We start from the raw sequence: 17,989 nt of genomic DNA on the forward strand, positions 1-17,989 counted from the left end.
TCATCAAGCCACCCATAAACAAGGAACTGTTTCCCACGTCTGAAATAAAAACAAAAAAAACTATACTAACAAGGACGTGAGAACAAAATGGAAGGACAGCAGGTGGCTGATAACAGGCAGATGTTTAGGATTAAGTGGCCTTGTTAGAGTCTGAGAAGAGTTTTCTCATGGTTCCATCTGATTGTCTGGCTCATTTTGCACTGGTTGTACTTAGCTCCAGATGCTCTCTCCTGAAGTAGGCATTTTTGAATTAAGCTCAATGGACAAGAAGGTGGTGCTGATCACTGGCTGCTCCTCTGGTATTGGTCTCAGCCTTGCTGTCCGGTTAGCCTCTGACCCCGACCAAACATTCAAAGGTAACAGCATTTGACATACAGTATATCTATCTATCATGATCTGTTACACTGTTGGTTATTTATATTTTTTATATCTTGAACTGGTTCTGGATCTGTGCCATTAAGGGCTATTAAAGCCGGTGAGACACTTTATACTATGTATTGTTGTGATTCTGGATTAAACAAATGGCTTACTCTGTCAAACTTGCCATGTACAAACGTTTTGCTTGGAATCCATTCATGTTTCCTTATTTGCATTTCAGCCTGAGATCTTTGTGCAAATACTCATTTTTCATACATGAAACTAAGTGCTGCATTCTGTTTAGTCTATGCCACAATGAGGAACCTGGCCAAGAAGGAACGTCTTCTAGAGAGTGTGAAAGGCCTGCACAGGGATACCTTGGAAATACTCCAAATGGACGTGACTGACCAACAATCCATCTTGGATGCAAGAGACAGGGTTGTGGAAAAACGAGTGGACATTCTGGGTATACGCCTGTTGGAGTATGTTCTGGTTAAGACTGGTCTTGATAGGATAGAATTTGCATGTGTTTGATATCTTTGATATTCTCAATATTTGCAGTGTGTAATGCTGGTGTGGGTTTGATGGCTCCACTGGAGGTGCAGTCTTTAGACTCAATGAGGCAAATTCTGGAAGTCAATCTCGTGGGAACTATCCAGACCATTAAAGCCTTCCTCTCAGAAATGAAAGCTCAGGGCCAGGGCCGCATACTGGTCACTGGCAGCACTGGAGGGCTTCATGGTGAGATGAACCAATGAGTCAGATATCACTAACTATCAGTGTTCCAGTTTTTTTAAATTATTGTTGATTCATAAAATTCCCAATTAACCCATCTTTTTACTCTCATAGGTCTCCCTTTTAATGAGATGTACTGTGCCAGTAAATTTGCAATCGAGGGAGCATGTGAGAGTTTGGCCGTCCTCCTGAAACACTTTAACATACAGTGAGTTTAAATATTTTCAGCATGATTGACTGTAAATGTTTATGAGGATAAATGCCTGAACGTTTCTCTCCGCAGCGTAAGTCTCATTGAGTGTGGTCCAGTCAACACCAACTTCCTGGCTAACCTGCAGAAGGTTGAGCTTGGAGATGCTTCGCTCAAGGAGGTCGATACCCAAACACTCAGTCTGTATGAAAAATATCTGCAACACTGCAGCTCAGTTTTCCAAAATGCTGCACAAGACACTGAAGACATTGTAAAGGTATGTAGTGTATCTACAGTTTCAAAAGTTTGTCATCAGTTTGTGCATCTTCGATACTGGCGAGTCAACACAGTGTGAATGTTTAAAGCCTGGTATTGGTCCCACCATAAATCAATAATACATTATTAGTTTTCCAATCTAATGATATATTTCAACTAAATAAATCATTTCAACTATACTGATGGAATCAAGATCAACACAGACTGACAACAAATGACACACACAATTGTGCATGAGTAGCATTTTGACAATCTTTTGCTTTAAAAAAACACCAATATGATGCATTATTATAGATTCATTGACATGAAAAAATCCCCAAGACATGAGCAGAAATCTTTTTTGTAAAAAAGCTGAGATGCTGTGTAAAATGTTGATACGAATAGGATTAAATCATCAACTGTTCACCTTTTTTTTTCTGTGTTTTTATTCTCAAGGTATTTCTCACTGCCATCCAGTCACCCAGCCCTTCATTCAGATACTTCACCAATGGTGTCATGCCACCTCTTACCAAACTGAAGTTCACAGAACCAGATGGATCCCAATACATCAGTTCCATGAGCAAGATGATTTTCTCAACTGAGGAACAATAATTGTGCACATGTTTTACTTACAACAAAACTATCACTTGAGATGTTTCACATGTGTGCAAAAGGTGGTGTCTTTAGTTTCTAATTCTAGCTGTTGGAACTTAGTTGACCCATTCAGTATTTGGAGTTGTAGTTTCACAGGGTATGTTCTATTTTTGTGTCTCATTTATCACTGGTGAAGAAATATCTGATAAGACTTCTATTTTATGTTCTGAGTGATGCTGCAGACTTTGCATTCCTCTTGTTCGCCAGTGCTCTCAGTTTGCATAACCTTTCTGGGATGGATTCCTACCACATTGATAAAGTGGAAATATTCTAAAAATGTACTTGTGTAATTTCAATTTGCTATTTTAAGCACACAGCTTTCTTTTTTGAAAGAATGGAGAAAGACTAATGTGGTTCCATCATGTTGCCTTACAAGGCATGCACATACTGTGACAAAAATACATATAAAACATGAATTTGCTGACGTGAGTAAGTTTTCTTTCATACTATGTGGTAAATATGTATTCACAGGTGTCAGATGACGTATTTCAAAGTTATATCCAGTTGTGGGGAAAAATATTTACCTCTTACAAATCTCATAATGGCGCATTCTTAACAGCTAGTTCAGTCATAGATCATCCTTTCACCTACAAGTGGATGTCTCGCTGTACTCCTGTGCTGTGTCTACATGTTGCATATAAAACAAATAAAAAGGCAAATTTATTCGACAATGGAAACGGCATTATGGCATATGCCTTTTTTAACATTAAGATTTAACAAAGTGAGTTTACCCAGTTTGCATGTTTTAGACAAGTATTATCATATAGTACAATAGATGAAAGTTGAGTTCATGAACTATTTGAATAAAGCCTGTCAATGATTAAAAACTTTATTGAATTGCAAGCAAGCCAAAAACACAAATTCAGTGACGTCTTTTTTCAAACAGTGACTTCAATGCACCAGTGTTGTGCAGTTAAGTGAAATTTGTGAAAGTTTTGAGATACACACAAACAAGCACAAACAAACATTGTACAAAGCACTGCATAAAGTTCAGGGATCAAAGGCTAAAGAAGAAGAGAACCAACTGGAACAGTATCCATTAACTCTGTAATACTTGGCTTAGTCTGGGGCTGTTAAACATTGGTCTCTTTTTAAATAAGACAGGTTAACCCGTCTGTACATCTTCGTGTTGCGTTTCTGACCTATCTTTGACAGGATTGACTTTGGTTCTTAAATCCTTCCCTGATCAGGTGCCCTAATTCCTCATTGAAGGTCCTAAATTGGATCCTATACTACTCCTTTTGGCTGAGTTACCACACAGCCACGTAATAAAGCAGCACTTAGACACAAGTTAGCCGCTTACAGTCTGAAGCCTTCTGCAGATCAGTACAATGAAAGTCAGGTAAAGGGTGTTGTAAAATATATCAAGGTTAGATTTTTAGACTTTTCTACTACATCAACATTTAAACTTTTTAAATGTTTAAGGTTTAAACATTTCTTGTTAATTCCTCATAGAAGAATATTGCGGTTTGGTGATAGCTTAATTTGTTCTCTGCTTTAATCATTACTTCAGTCAGTTTGATTACCTGAATTTCTCCCTAAAACCAAGTCCACATTGATCTTGTGCAGGTCATTTATTTGATTTGCTCATGGAAAATGTTTGAGATACCACAAACCAGGGTGACAAACCCTTTCAGTGATCCTGTCACAAATCACTCATATGGAAATATGAATTGTATGTAAACTTTGGCACCTCATATTTTTTTGGTTATTCATTTAAATGTATTCAGCTCTCAGGGAGTTTGGGGAAATGAGCTCAGATCAGTGTAGTCTTTACATATGTCATAAAAGTACATATAATGAATGTGCAAATATTTATTCAGCTAGATACTCTTTCTTCATCACCAAAATATGTTATAAATGTATTTACAAGAGGACAGAAACTATAAATAGTCGGCCAATTGTTGCCAGTTGTCCAAAGATTTTGAAATGTTAGTATTACAAACTCATTTTACCACTATATTGGTGTGTAAATCCGGGGACTTTTGAAACCACACTTTCGACTAATTTAGGAAAAATGACACATGAGTGTTCTGATTGGCCGGACCGATGGCATTTTTGTTACGTAAGGTACTTTCCTTATTAGGCCAGAAGAGTGGCTCCTCGCCGGTCAGTGTAAAGCCGGATTTCTTCTGTTGGTGGTGTGGAATCATCCACATATTTGGAAGCAGCTTAGTTTAAATGACAAAATTCACAATGAACAATAAAACGACGTCTCTCCTCTTCAGGGCGCTGATGGATATGAATGAAGCCCCCTTTTCGAAGCTCGTGCGGGGAAACACCAAAAGACTACAGTTCAGGTGAGTCTAAACTTTCCACCACAGAGGCGCGAACAGGTAGGAGCAGTCTCATGCTGGGACCAAGTCTTTTTTAGTCACACACTGTATATGGTAGATTAATCGCTATAAATTTGAATGTAAAGACTATTCTTCAGCATGTTTACCATCTAGTAATTTACTGGACGCGTTTTTTAGTGTTTCAACACTTGGCAGACTTAACAGCCATGGGACTTCTTTTATTGTTGTAATCAACTTGTCTCCATACAGATTACATGTATTACAGTCACAAACGAAAATAAACTAAATGTTTACCCAGTTATTTTAATCAAATAATAGTGTGAATCAGCTTTCTCTGAGACTATTGTTCTTAGTCCAGGTGAACTTGATGCGCACAAATTCAAACTAACATGCACATGATGGGCTAGCTGTTATTCTAAGTTTACAGACTAAGTGCTGTCACATGGCAGATGTACCAACACCAAGTAATCTTAAGATGTTACACTTCAGTATGTTTAGAAATGCATTATTTTCTCTTCTTAGAAATCTGGGTTCTTGTGGGATCTTGGCTGCAAGGAGGAGCAGCCTTCAGCTCTGCCCCGTCACCCCCGTCTGCACACCCAGCCGGAGCTTCATCAACCTGGCTGCTCCTATCAGCACCCGCAGGATAGAGTACACCGAGTGCCAGATATTAGAGTGAGTGCCACTATATGACATTTAGGAGGTCAAGAGCTACTGTAAGAAGACGATAATCCTAAGCAAGAAAAAGTTCTTGACTTAGTTTTCCTACCTCCATTAATATCACCAGGTTGTACTGAAAAGAAAACTAATAAAACTGAAAAATAATGACAGTACTTGATAAAAGTAAACGTAAACCTTAAAAAGGCAAAACATTGCGCTTAAATAATTTGATTTTAATTTGATTGGTTGTGTCTTTGTTGTCTTGTGACTGTGTGTTCAGGTTCACTCCAGAGCAGATGTACAATGTGGTGGCCGATGTGGACAAGTACCAGCATTTTGTTCCTTGGTGCAAGAGGTCAAGGATGATGAAGAGGCCAAGCGGTGACATCTGCGCGGAGCTTGTAATAGGTTTTCCTCCCATCACTGAGCGATACACTTCTGAGGTCACCCTTATTCCAAACCACCAAGTCAAAGTAAGTCGTTATTCTGTTTAATTCATGAAAGTAACCAAAACTATAGCTATATTAATCTCAAAATCACCCCGAAAACCCCCCCACTCGTCAGTTTTGATAATAGTGATGTCGATTTGTGAACATTCCTTTCGGGCGTAGGACATTTTTAAAGTGATATATTTTCAAAAGGTTTAGACAAATCTAAATGAAAGAATATGTTTAATATTAAGTTATTTCTGGCTTATTGTGACTTTGTATATCCTATATCTTGTCCACTGTCTTTTTTTTTGTCATAAGACTCAGTCCTTTATTCTATTCTGCAGTCTCCCAGAGCTCAGTAATTAGAAACCTCACTGTTTGAAGTTGTTACCTTTTTGCGATCAATAATAACAGACTGTGTGTTGTGAAACAGGCTGTGTGCACTGATGGATCCCTCTTCAGCCACCTTGAAACAATATGGAGGTTTGGCCCTGGTGCCAAAGACCTACCAAACTCCTGCAAAGTGGATTTCTTTGTAAGTTATTTATTTTTATTTTTTTTCACAAGATAAAATGAAATTCTGACATTTGTGACAACAAATGAGCTCTGATTTCAGTTGAATATCTTACACATAGTACTTGGGAGATCAGAATGCCCGCTTAAGGAGAAACTAATTACAACTTTTGTGAATGGATTACCGGTTGAGAGGAAGTGTTGAGTAAAATCTCATTATGGTCTATGTTTAGTCCTGAAGAGCATGCCAGTGTCCTTTGGAGACTGAAAATATCTGTAATGGTAGAGAAGAGTGTTAAAGAGCTGCTGCAGGGAGGTTGACCTTAATGTTTGCACAGATTACTTTGGCGTCAGTCAGGGACTGGTTGGATTTCGGTTGAATATGTTAAAGGGGAACTCCGGGACATTTGAAGCGCATTTCCATTGCTAGAGGTTGTCAAATACTGATAGTAGGACACAGAGAGGTGCAAATCTGCGCTCCCTGTGTGGAGATAGCGCTGTTCGCTCAGCCTGTCATGCGAGGCTAATACGTGGTGGCTAGGGGCAAGCGCTAACCCTTCCACGTAAAACAACAACTTGCACACTGCAGAAACGTCACACCACTTTATAAACCATCCGACAATAAAGTCACAAGCCTTACCATCAAAACCATATGCATGGTTCTCACATTACTGGCATGGGGAGGTTACAAAACAACTTTATAAACAGCATGTAACTCACCGGTTAGTTGTACACTCGCGCATGTGAAAGCCCAAAAGAGTCAATGGACGATAATCCCATTTACAAAACAATTATCTTCTCTAGAAAAACTGCGTTCAAGTATTTAAAACATTACAACAATACATGCCCAGTAATATTGTTTTAATGTTTTAAATACTTGAACACAGTTTTTCTAGAGAAGATAATTGTTTTGTATATGGGATTATCGTCCATCGACTCTTTTGGGCTTTCACATGCGCGAGCGTACAACTAACCGGTGAGTTACATGCTGTTTATAAAGTTGTTTTGTAACGTCCCCATGTCAGTAATGTGAGAACCATGCATATGGTTTTGATGGTAAGGCTTGTGACTTTATTGTCGGATGGTTTATAAAGTGGTGTGACGTTTCTGCAGTGTGCAAGTTGTTGTTTTACGTGGAAGGGTTAGCGCTTGCCCCTTAGCCACCACGTATTAGCCTTGCATGACAGGCTGAGCGAACAGCGCTATCTCCACACAGGGAGCGCAGATTTGCACCTCTCTGTGTCCTACTATCAGTATTTGACAACCTCTAGCAATGGAAATGCGCTTCAAATGCCCCGGAGTTCCCCTTTAAGTAAGAGATGCTGTGGATCTGATGACCTTTTGAGGTTTGCTTCTTGTGTCTTCTGTAGGTGTCATTTGAGTTCAAGTCTCTTCTGCACTCTCAGCTGGCCAGTGTGTTCTTTGATGAAGTGGTGAAGCGAATGGTCAGTGCCTTTGAGTCACGAGCAGCAACACTTTACAGGAACCGGCCGTCGGCATCATTGAGGAGGCAGTCGGTTCCTCAGACTTTTAACCAAACCCTGCGTTCCTGCTGATTTACCTAAAATCCGCACTTGTCTGAAATATGAGACTGGATCTTTCTTTTTTTTTTTCACTTTTTTTGCAATAAATGTATTATTGTTAAGTTGACATGTACATGGAATTTAATTCATTTTTATTTATTTATAAGCTGCAAGCTAATGTATTTACGTTGTTGTACATTTGTATTTATTTTAATGGTAAGAATAAATGTGTTGTTTGAAATGATTGTGACGACAGAAATGATTCCTTTGTAAAATCCTGGGATTATGTTCCGATAAGTAACTCCTGCTCTGTGCTGAAACATCTAACAGGGTATTCAGATTTTTCCTTCTTAATTAAAAAGCTCTTTTATTTTGCTCCCCAGCAACTCGGCAACATTCAGCACAAGCAAAGTTTTATACTCTCATGGATCTGTAATCTGTAACTGGTTACTTATTGTTGGGTTTTGCGTAAACATTCAATAAAAAAATAACAGACTTATGGGAATAGTTGCGCAAGTACAGTTCAAGTGACCTGATAGTGTATTTGGTTCTTCCCTCTAACCTAGTTAGCTGGAAAACTCCAAGGCATACTCAGTAAATGACAGTCTATCAATGGGAAAAATGTTTAAAAGAACACGCAGTGCTGTTTATCTTTGAAAATAGCTTGTGATCATTTAAAAGTGCTGGTCGAAAGATCAGTATTGTCTGGATTTGTTGCCATCATTGCTCCAAATCTGAGCAAAGACATGCTTTCTATCCTTCCTGAAAATTTAAATCAGACTAAGAGTAGAGCAGTCAAACGAGGAAATGTTGGTGCAGATATCAGTACCTCATAAATTATCGTTGGTATCAAATGGCAAACGTATTTTTTCCCCAAGTTCACCAAAAGTAATTATTTGTTAATGGCTATTTTTAAGAAAATGGATAGAACTTTTTAATGTTATCTCCGAAAATAGATTAAAAAAGAAAAAAAGAAAAGGCAGAGAAACTGAAAACATAAGCATGTAGAAGTATCCATATCAGCAGTCCATAGGTCAATGCTTAGTAGAGCGTCCTGTTGCAGCAATTGCAATCGCTTGAAATGTGTTCGGCACATCTACACACTGAGATCAGCCATGGTGCTGATCACACATCACTAGACTTGAGATATACAAGGTTCTATTACTTCATGTTTGAACATTTGTGGGTTTTCCCAAATCAAATTTTTGGGACATCAATAAAAAGAGGGTGTGGTCTTCTAAATGCGTGTTTCCTGGTATTGTGTAAAACAATGCGCTGTTATCTCTGGTATTGCAAAATCTCATACAAGGTATAAATGTTGGCCACCACAGAGGTTCCTAAACAGAGAAGCAGAGAACCACAAGGATGAAGAAGATTGCAGTCCTGATTCTAGCGTTCGGCTGCTGTCTTTGTGAACCTGGAATTGATGAGAATAATGCCAAAGTTTGTCAGTCCTCAGGATCAACCAGCAGTTGTAACATCTGCTCCCTCACTACTTTATCTGAGCAAATGGGAGAACTGAGGTTTAAAGTTGCAAACATGGCAGAAAAAATTACATTTCTGGAAACCAATCAGCAAAACACTGAAAAAGAAGTCCTGGAGCTGCGGAGCCTCACTGGAGGTAACGTACTGTGGACACATTCTCTATGGAACATATTAACGGAATATAATTATTCCTTGCATAAATTCCTATTTCTGATGCGTTTGTGGTAATTTGCTGTTTTCAGGCATTCCTCGGGTGGCTTTTTCCGCAGCTCTCAGGGATTCTGGCTCTGGAGACACAGGACCTTTCACGACTGCCACTCCACTGAAGTATAAAAATATTTTCTCCAACGCTGGCAGTTGCTACAACCCCTCAACAGGTTTGTACACAAACAGAATCAAGAGAAGGAAAGAGAAATTCAACTGTGAACTCATCACATGCCATCCCCTCTCCTTTTTTTTGACAGGCATTTTCACAGCAATGGTCGATGGAATGTACTTCTTTCGCTTCTCAATGTTCAACAACCTCAGTCCCACTCCCAATTCTGTTGTGAGTCTTAGAAAGAATGGCGAACAATTAGTATCTGTCTGGGATGTGTCTGGAACTGACAGCAATGACATGGGGAGCAATGCCGTGGTCATCCCTCTGAAGGTGGGGGACAATGTGTATGTGGAGCTGTTTGCAAACAGGGTCGTCTATGACGACATGGCCCATTACAACACCTTCAGTGGTTTTCTGCTCTTCACCATGTAATTCAAACAGCATGCTTCAAGGTCTGCTGGACCTGATGGTTTCACAGTAAAACATGTGTAGTTTTATTCACAATGCTAGCTGGTAAAGCATGGGAAATGAAAATAGTTTAGTTTAGAATTATTCATACTTGTAGCAAACTAATGAAGTGGTGTGTCTTAACCTACATTTTTCCGAGCAATTCACCACATCTGTCAAAATAGAAGTACAGCTCTCCCTGAGCAGTATAGCTTAATCTACATCTTTGTTTTTAACCACTCGCAATTTTCTTATTTGGATAAAAACACAAGTGGGTCATTTTTACTGATGTTGAAAATGCAAATAATAACAATATGGTTGGAAATATTAATAAAGAAAGGTAAAAAAATTCCCAACCACTGAGTTTTTGTATACCTATGTTATAATTTTGACTACATACATCAGTATTTTCAGTTTAATTTAACTTTGAAAAGAGTTTAAATGACACATCTGCAATATAAGAAAATATTAACAAAAACAAAAATTTACATTTCTTGTGAAAAAGAAAAATAGGTTTTAAATCATCCATCCATCCATTTTCTATACCCGCTTAATCAGTCGGTCGGGTCGCGGGGGGGCTGGAGCCTATCCCAGCAGTCATCGAGCGGGAGGCGGGGTACACCCTGGACAGGTCGCCAGTCCATCATAGAGATTTTAAATCGTGATTTTAAAAATGCTTAAAAATATTGGTCTTCTTACAAAAGAGTGCACAGTTAGCTCCAATTGCACTACAATTTTTAGCTTTAAGGGAGTTTTAGAATTTAGCCTCGATGCATAATCATTTCTACAATGGAGAAATGTCTAAAAGCCCTTCACAAGTATGTACATTTTTGGATGGTATTCCTCTTTATTTGCCTATCTGACTGACACTAGTGAGTCATCCAAACTATCACCCCAACCAACCCGTCTGGGGGTGTCAGTTACCCTGCACAGACCCTGCTACCCAATAACTAATCATTGTAAGTGCAAGAATAAAAGAAATAAACCTGGAAATATAGAAAAAAGTTCAATTGAACAGTGTAGCACAGTGCAGTACACAGTGTACAGAGCTGCTAAAGGTGTACAGAGCTGCTAAAACAAAATTAATGTTCCTTGTTTAGACTTGGCTATTTTTTTCAGTTTTTATCTAATTTCATTTAGAATTTAAACAAGATTTGAGGATGTCCGAATGGGACATGTAAGAAGAATAGATAAAGTGTGTGTAAATTAAAAAAATAAAACCATTCAAAAAGCACCTTTTCCCTGTGCTGGCTTGAGTTACAGCATGAGAATGCTTTCTTTCTTCCTTTGTGTGCTATATTTTTTTTAAAATATTTCACTACAAATGATTCTTTCATCCTTTCTTTACTGCATACCAGGCAGCTGTTGGAAGAGTTTCCACATGATCTGCTATTGCTTACGCAGGGAAAATAAACCTACAGAGGGAACTTTCAGATATCTTTCTCTCATTTATTATGCAAACATTGGCATAATAAATGGTCTACCTCGCTGCACGTGATTTGGTGACACACACAAATTAAAAAAATCCTTCACTTACCTCAGTTTCATCCAGATTAGGGCATACACTAAAGCAAAGATAATAGATAAAAATAGAGTTGACCACTAGAACATTACAAAAAGACTGAATTACATCTGATGTGTTTGTGTGAAAAATATTAACATTCAGAAGAATAAGTATCTTCCTCAAATCTCCCTCACAACTGAAGACGCCTTGTGGATGAGAGGTGAAATGTACTCTTAAGTACAATGGCCGTGTCTTGAAGCACTTGGGATTGCAACGACTTGAATGACTGAGAACCTACACAGACATCTTCATAGTGTGGACTAAACAAAGCACACCTTTATTTTAACACTCAACTTATTGACACCAGATATATTAAAATCTGTAACCAACGTAAATCTATGGGTCATACGGAGTTAGTCATTTTACCAGTGAAACATAGACTGCATAGTACATACTAATGCTTTGGATATAATAACTGTGTTTTTGCTTGCAAGTGGGCACTGAAGTGTATGAAATGTGTATAAAAAGGTAAGTAAAAAGTTTGCAAGAAGAATATAAATTATGTGTTCAACTGTCTCAAAATGGACTACATTATATCGATGTTAACGATGGAACATACAGTGGAGGAATGAGCTGTTTTAAGGGTGTGACTTTAAAAGATATTTGTCTGCCAGTATCAACCCATAGTTAGTTTTATTAGTCTTATTCTGTTTTTGTATCACATTTTCACCAACTTTACATTTTCTGACAATAAAAAAAATAAACACTACCTTCTGAAATTTTATGAACAGATGATTAAATGCACACGAGACAAACACGAGTCATTAACAGCACGTGATTCAAACAGCATAACTTCAGCCCTGTTTGCTTTTCAAAATGGGTATGTCATTTTAAGCTAGCTGCAGCTACTCACACATCGCTTTGCAGTTTTAAGTGAAACCACATGTTGAGGTCAGTATATATCTATATGTTGGTCCCATAAAGAAACATCAACAGCTGCTCTGTGACTAAATCTATCTGACTTACCGAAACTGTGTACAAAAATACTTGTGTTCTATATTTCCAGCCCCACCACAGGTTTACAGTTTGGTCCCCATTTGTATTCCTTATCTCAAAACACGAAGGTATATATTCAAGGCCCAAAAGAACATCACATCTATACATTTTATCACCTCACATTTCTGCACACAGAGGAATATTATATCTAATATTCTTCTTGAATAGATTATTAAAAATACAGAGTTCCTTGTGGTGCAGCGGGCAATATTTCAAATGTTTTCTTGTTCAGAAATGTTGTAAAAGTCCATTTTTATGGAGATAACTTTGTGTGATATTCTTTAAAAGCACCAGGTCTTATAATGCAATATGTAAGGTATGTGTAAAGGTTTGATTTTATCCTACCCTGTAATTTAACCAAACTTAATTCTTAAAAGCAAAAACAAAAAAAAAGTCAGGCCTTATCTTAGGCCCTCAAATGTGAATGTGGTTGCTTGGTGTGTAAAAGGTTGGTGTGTACCTGTGAGGTGACATATGAGATGGGCACAGGATCCCTGAGCTACAGCCTGGTCCTCCAAGCTCTGGGTGAACAGGGGGGGGCCCTGCATCTTACGCTCGAGAGACTCCAGGGCATGCTCTGCCTCTGGGCTCAGGGGTGAGGCTAGGCAACAGAAGTGAATAAAAAAGTTAAAATTAAAGCTCTGGCACTTATAGATCCTCAAAGTGTAACTCAAAACTATGTATATATATATATATATTCATTTTTGCTGGGGAAAATAACCTTTGCTGTGACCAAGGCTAAAGTCTCTGCATCACTGTTTCCCTGGAATGGAGACTCACCACTCAGCCTTGAAACAGAGCAGAGGCGATTAGTAGTCATTGTGAATGAGACATTATTTACTATTTCAATTAATGTCCACTAGATGGTAGTACAAGGCAAAAACTCAAGAGGATTTTCCATTTGATGGGTCTTCAGAATGACAAGTGGCATGGATTAGGTCAGCTCAGTGTGTACATATGGTATCAAATACTAGTTTGATGTGATACAGTAAGTTTCTAAGCAGCAAACATTCTCTCATATGGTAAAAGTATAGAGTACATGTAAACTGTATATGCATGACATGAACACACACAGACAAAACAACACTCCTTCCATGTCTATGTGGTAAATATGAAGCCTACACTTGCAGAAAGTTAACTTGGCAACCAGCTAGCTTAAATTTTGTCCAAAGGTAACAAATTACCCTACTAGCACCCCAATGCTCACAATTTAACCTTCCAACTGGTTTGCTTAGAACAGTGGTTCCCAAACTGTGGTACGCGTACCCCTAGTGGTACGCGGAGGTACTGCAGGAGGTACCCGGCGCACAGGGAGTTTTTTTTTTTTTTTTTAATTTAATAAGGCGTCACACTTTTGTGGAGGACTGTTTATGAAGGAGACTCCAGTTTTGTGATGAATGTTACATGAGTTAGGCCTGTTAATGTATTCTTAAAAAGAGAGAGAAATGAGTTATGTTCATGTATTCTTAAAAAAAGAGAAATGTTACTTGTTTAAGTTGGATGACAAAGGAAGATTATTTTGATTTAGTATTTATGCTATTTTGGTTAATTATTTATATTTCAAGAAAATGTTTTTTATTCTTATGTTGAATTCAATTGAGGTTAAAAAAAAGATAGAGAAAGCCTGAGAATTTTATGTTCAAGTTAAGGATATTAAATAAAATGATTTTCATGTAATAACCACTGTGTTGCTCTACTTTTGGAGAATCATTGCACGCGTTGTATGTGTGAGGGGGTACTCGTGGTGTGACAAGAAGGCTCAGGGGGTACTCAGGCCAAAAAAGTTTGGGAATCACTGGCTTAGAACCCCCCCTCAAAACAGCAGCCAACTCCAACTAAAAGTTGTGGTCTAAAGGTGGTGACAAGGAATCAAAACAATTTTTAACAAGAAGCTCATATCATTATATAAGAAGGTAAAGAAAAGGAGAGCTGCAGTCTCAAGTGAATTCCTGGCTAAAAGTTTCTTCGAACAACTGGTTTCTGTGTCATTCTTTTTTTTTTTTTAAACTGCGATTCAGTATTTTGTTACCTAATTTACTTTAGAATTTTATGTCTGGGGTTATTTGAAGAATTGTTTCTTGGCTAACTTCCTGGAATAGAAGCCAACAAACAGAGACAGTGCCAGGTTTAGCAGGTTTTGCTGTAATCATAGGAGAGTGATGGGAATCTTCTGATTTGCCTCTTAGCAAGAAAGTGAATAACATTTCATGTAACTCCTATAAAACAGAAATGCCTCATAAGACTTACAAGATGTAGCAGATAACACCAACGCTCCACATGTCAGTAGCCAAACACACAGGCTCATAGTTGATAACTTCAGGTGCTACAAACTCAGGAGTCCCCTGCATAACTTTCAGAGGTGTCCTGGTATCAGGTGTCGGGAGGTTGTGGCTCCCCTCCCTCAGGGACCAGGTTGAGAGGCGATGGCAGATGGGCGCTGAAAAAAAAAAAAAAAAAAGAACCACTAACAATTTCTCTTTCTGTTTCCCCAGGTTCAAATTAGAAGGATAAAAGAAAAAGGGGTGTCCTGGTATCTGTTATGCATAAATGAACACGACAGACCAAAGAGGAGATGAACACGTTAGACAGGTTTCAGTTTAGGATTGTGGATGTGGGTTGCCATCTAACCCTTAAATTTTTAGTACCTGTTCTTTGTTTCTGATCCAACAGTACACAGCAGGGGGACTCCCAGTGAAAAAACACGTCAGCCTGGCAGTGTGCCCCACCTTCACCTCCAGGTGCTTTCGGGGATTTTGAAATTGTAACACCGGGGCTGCAAAGACAAAATATCCTGAATGTTTTGACTCAGCTTGTAATGTCTGCTGAATGCCAAACTTTCACACTGGAAGGAAACTATTTAGTGTGGTGTTTAAGTCTGAGATAAAGACAATCAAATGTCTGGTAGCTTTTGCTGTACTGTAAGACTGGGAGTGTATTTCATATCACAATACCATTATTATTGTTCTGTAACATACAGCAGACCAAGTGTCTCAAGTTTAAACAAAGTGCAAAACATGACCTATACCCCATACAGGTAAAACATGTTCTTGTGTAATTAAGTTAAAATAGTTCCCCTCTTCTTTGTCCTGCAATCACAAACAGGAAAAAAAAAATCCATATATGAGCTAAAGTCAAAGCGTTTTTGCACACTGTCAGTATTCAAATACTGTGGCAACTGGATGGTAAATTTGACTAAGGCCAATCTGATAGAATGATGTTTTAAAGGACTTTAGAGACAATAATCTACCTTCTCAATCTAATATCTCACCTTTCCTCATTTTGCATTCTTTTTTTTTTTTAAGGCGGATATAATGCATGCCACCATCCAGTCTGCCCGGGTGGCGTATTTGTCCGGGTTGAAACCGGATAACCCGGATTTTGTTACAGCTCTAGTATTGTGTAAAACAATGCGCTGTTATCTCTTGCAAAATCTCAAGGTATAAATGTTGGCCACCACAGAGGTTCCTAAACAGAGAAGCAGAGAACCACAAGGATGAAGAAGATTGCAGTCCTGATTCTAGCGTTCGGCTGCTGTCTTTGTGAACCTGGAATTGATGAGAATAAAGCCAAAGTTGGTCAGTCCTCAGGATCAACCAGCTGTTGTAACATCTGCTCCCTCACTACTTTATCTGAGCAAATGGGAGAACTGAGGTTTAAAGTTGCAAACATGGCAGAAAAAATTACATTTCTGGAAACCAATCAGCAAAACACTGAAAAAGAAGTCCTGGAGCTGCGGAGCCTCACTGGAGGTAACGTACTGTGGACACATTCTCTATGGAACATATTAACAGAATATAATTATTCCTTGCATAAATTCCTATTTCTGATGCGTTTGTGGTAATTTGCTGTTTTCAGGCATTCCTCGGGTGGCTTTTTCCGCAGCTCTCAGGGATTCTGGCTCTGGAGACACAGGACCTTTCACGACTGCCACTCCACTGAAGTATAAAAATATTTTCTCCAACGCTGGCAGTTGCTACAACCCCTCAACAGGTTTGTACACAAACAGAATCAAGAGAAGGAAAGAGAAATTCAACTGTGAACTCATCACATGCCATCCCCTCTCCTTTTTTTTGACAGGCATTTTCACAGCAATGGTTGATGGAATGTACTTCTTTCGCTTCTCAATGTTCAACAACCTCAGTCCCACTCCCAATTCTGTTGTGAGTCTTAGAAAGAATGGCGAACAATTAGTATCTGTCTGGGATGTGTCTGGAACTGACAGCAATGACATGGGGAGTAATGCTGTGGTCATCCCTCTGAAGGTGGGGGACAATGTGTATGTGGAGCTGTTTGCAAACAGGGTTGTCTATGACGACATGGCCCATTACAACACCTTCAGTGGTTTTCTGCTCTTCACCATGTAATTCAAACAGCATGCTTCAAGGTCTGCTGGACCTGATGGTTTCACAGTAAAACATGTGTAGTTTTATTCACAATGCTAGCTGGTAAAGCATGGGAAATGAAAATAGTTTAGTTTAGAATTATTCATACTTGTAGCAAACTAATGAAGTGGTGTGTCTTAACCTACATTTTTCCGAGCAATTCACCACATCTGTCAAAATAGAAGTACAGCTCTCCCTGAGCAGTATAGCTTAATCTACATCTTTGTTTTTAACCACTCGCAATTTTCTTATTTGGATAAAAACACACGTGGATCATTTGTACTGATGTTGACAATGCAAATAATAACAATAGGGTTGGAAATATTAATAAAGAAAGGTAATAAAATTCCCAACCACTGGTGCCTCTGAGTTTTTGTATACCATGTTATCAAGTTGACTACATACATCAGTATTTTCAGTTTAATTTAACTGTGAAAAGAGTTTTAATCTGCAATATAAGAAAATATTAACAAAAACAAAAATGTACATTTCTTGTGAAAAAGAAAAATAGGTTTTAAATCATCCATCCATCCATCCGTCCATTTTCTGTACCCGCTTAATCAGTCGGTCGGGTCGCGGGGGGGCTGGAGCCTATCCCAGCAGTCATCGAGCGGGAGGCGGGGTACACCCTGGACAGGTCGCCAGTCCATCATAGAGATTTTAAATCGTGATTTTAAAAATGCTTAAAAATATTTCTCTTCTTACAAAAGAGTGCACAGTTAGCTCCAATTGCACTACAATTTTTAGCTTTAAGGGAGTTTTAGAATTTAGCCTCGATGCATAATCATTTCTACAATGGAGAAATGTCTAAAAGCCCTTCACAAGTATGTACATTTTTGGATGGTATACCTCTTTATTTGCCTATCTGACTGACACTAGTGAGTCATCCAAACTATCACCCCAACCAACCCGTCTGGGGGTGTCAGTTACCCTGCACAGACCCTGCTACCCAATAACTAATCATTGTAAGTGCAAGAATAAAAGAAATAAACCTGGAAATATAGAAAAAAGTTCAATTGAACAGTGTAGCACAGTGCAGTACACAGTGTACAGAGCTGCTAAAGGTGTACAGAGCTGCTAAAACAAAATTAATGTTCCTTGTTTAGACTTGGCTATTTTTTTTCAGTTTTTATCTAATTTCATTTAGAATTTAAACAAGATTTGAGGATGGCTGGATGGGA

General features: G+C 38.5%; 4 protein-coding genes across 4 annotated transcripts; all 4 read left to right on the top strand.

The window, feature by feature from the left end:
• Window positions 1-259: 259 nt before the first annotated feature.
• Window positions 260-2,237, top strand: hsd17b1 (hydroxysteroid (17-beta) dehydrogenase 1). Its single transcript, XM_075454078.1, has 6 exons — window positions 260-356; window positions 662-823; window positions 919-1,098; window positions 1,207-1,300; window positions 1,376-1,559; window positions 1,994-2,237. The coding sequence occupies exons 1-6, from the start codon at window positions 260-262 to the stop codon at window positions 2,147-2,149; spliced, it is 873 nt and encodes a 290-aa protein (XP_075310193.1). The 3' UTR covers window positions 2,150-2,237.
• A 2,150-nt stretch (window positions 2,238-4,387) lies between these two features.
• Window positions 4,388-7,718, top strand: LOC142371428 (coenzyme Q-binding protein COQ10 homolog, mitochondrial). The gene is made up of 5 exons (XM_075454090.1): window positions 4,388-4,491; window positions 5,011-5,163; window positions 5,429-5,621; window positions 6,013-6,114; window positions 7,463-7,718. The coding sequence occupies exons 1-5, from the start codon at window positions 4,388-4,390 to the stop codon at window positions 7,646-7,648; spliced, it is 738 nt and encodes a 245-aa protein (XP_075310205.1). The 3' UTR covers window positions 7,649-7,718.
• Window positions 7,719-8,956: 1,238 nt separating this feature from the next.
• LOC142371283 (complement C1q-like protein 2) lies at window positions 8,957-10,222 on the top strand. The gene is made up of 3 exons (XM_075453924.1): window positions 8,957-9,236; window positions 9,343-9,477; window positions 9,565-10,222. Exons 1-3 carry the CDS (start codon window positions 8,981-8,983, stop codon window positions 9,849-9,851), a joined length of 678 nt encoding a protein of 225 aa, XP_075310039.1. The 5' UTR covers window positions 8,957-8,980; the 3' UTR covers window positions 9,852-10,222.
• A 5,649-nt stretch (window positions 10,223-15,871) lies between these two features.
• On the top strand, window positions 15,872-17,161 carry LOC142371228 (complement C1q-like protein 2). Its single transcript, XM_075453846.1, has 3 exons — window positions 15,872-16,175; window positions 16,282-16,416; window positions 16,504-17,161. The coding sequence occupies exons 1-3, from the start codon at window positions 15,920-15,922 to the stop codon at window positions 16,788-16,790; spliced, it is 678 nt and encodes a 225-aa protein (XP_075309961.1). The 5' UTR covers window positions 15,872-15,919; the 3' UTR covers window positions 16,791-17,161.
• Window positions 17,162-17,989: the final 828 nt, after the last annotated feature.

The sequence above is a fragment of the Odontesthes bonariensis genome, chromosome 21 (assembly GCF_027942865.1).
Source record: "Odontesthes bonariensis isolate fOdoBon6 chromosome 21, fOdoBon6.hap1, whole genome shotgun sequence".
Classification (NCBI taxonomy): Eukaryota; Metazoa; Chordata; class Actinopteri; order Atheriniformes; family Atherinopsidae; genus Odontesthes; species Odontesthes bonariensis.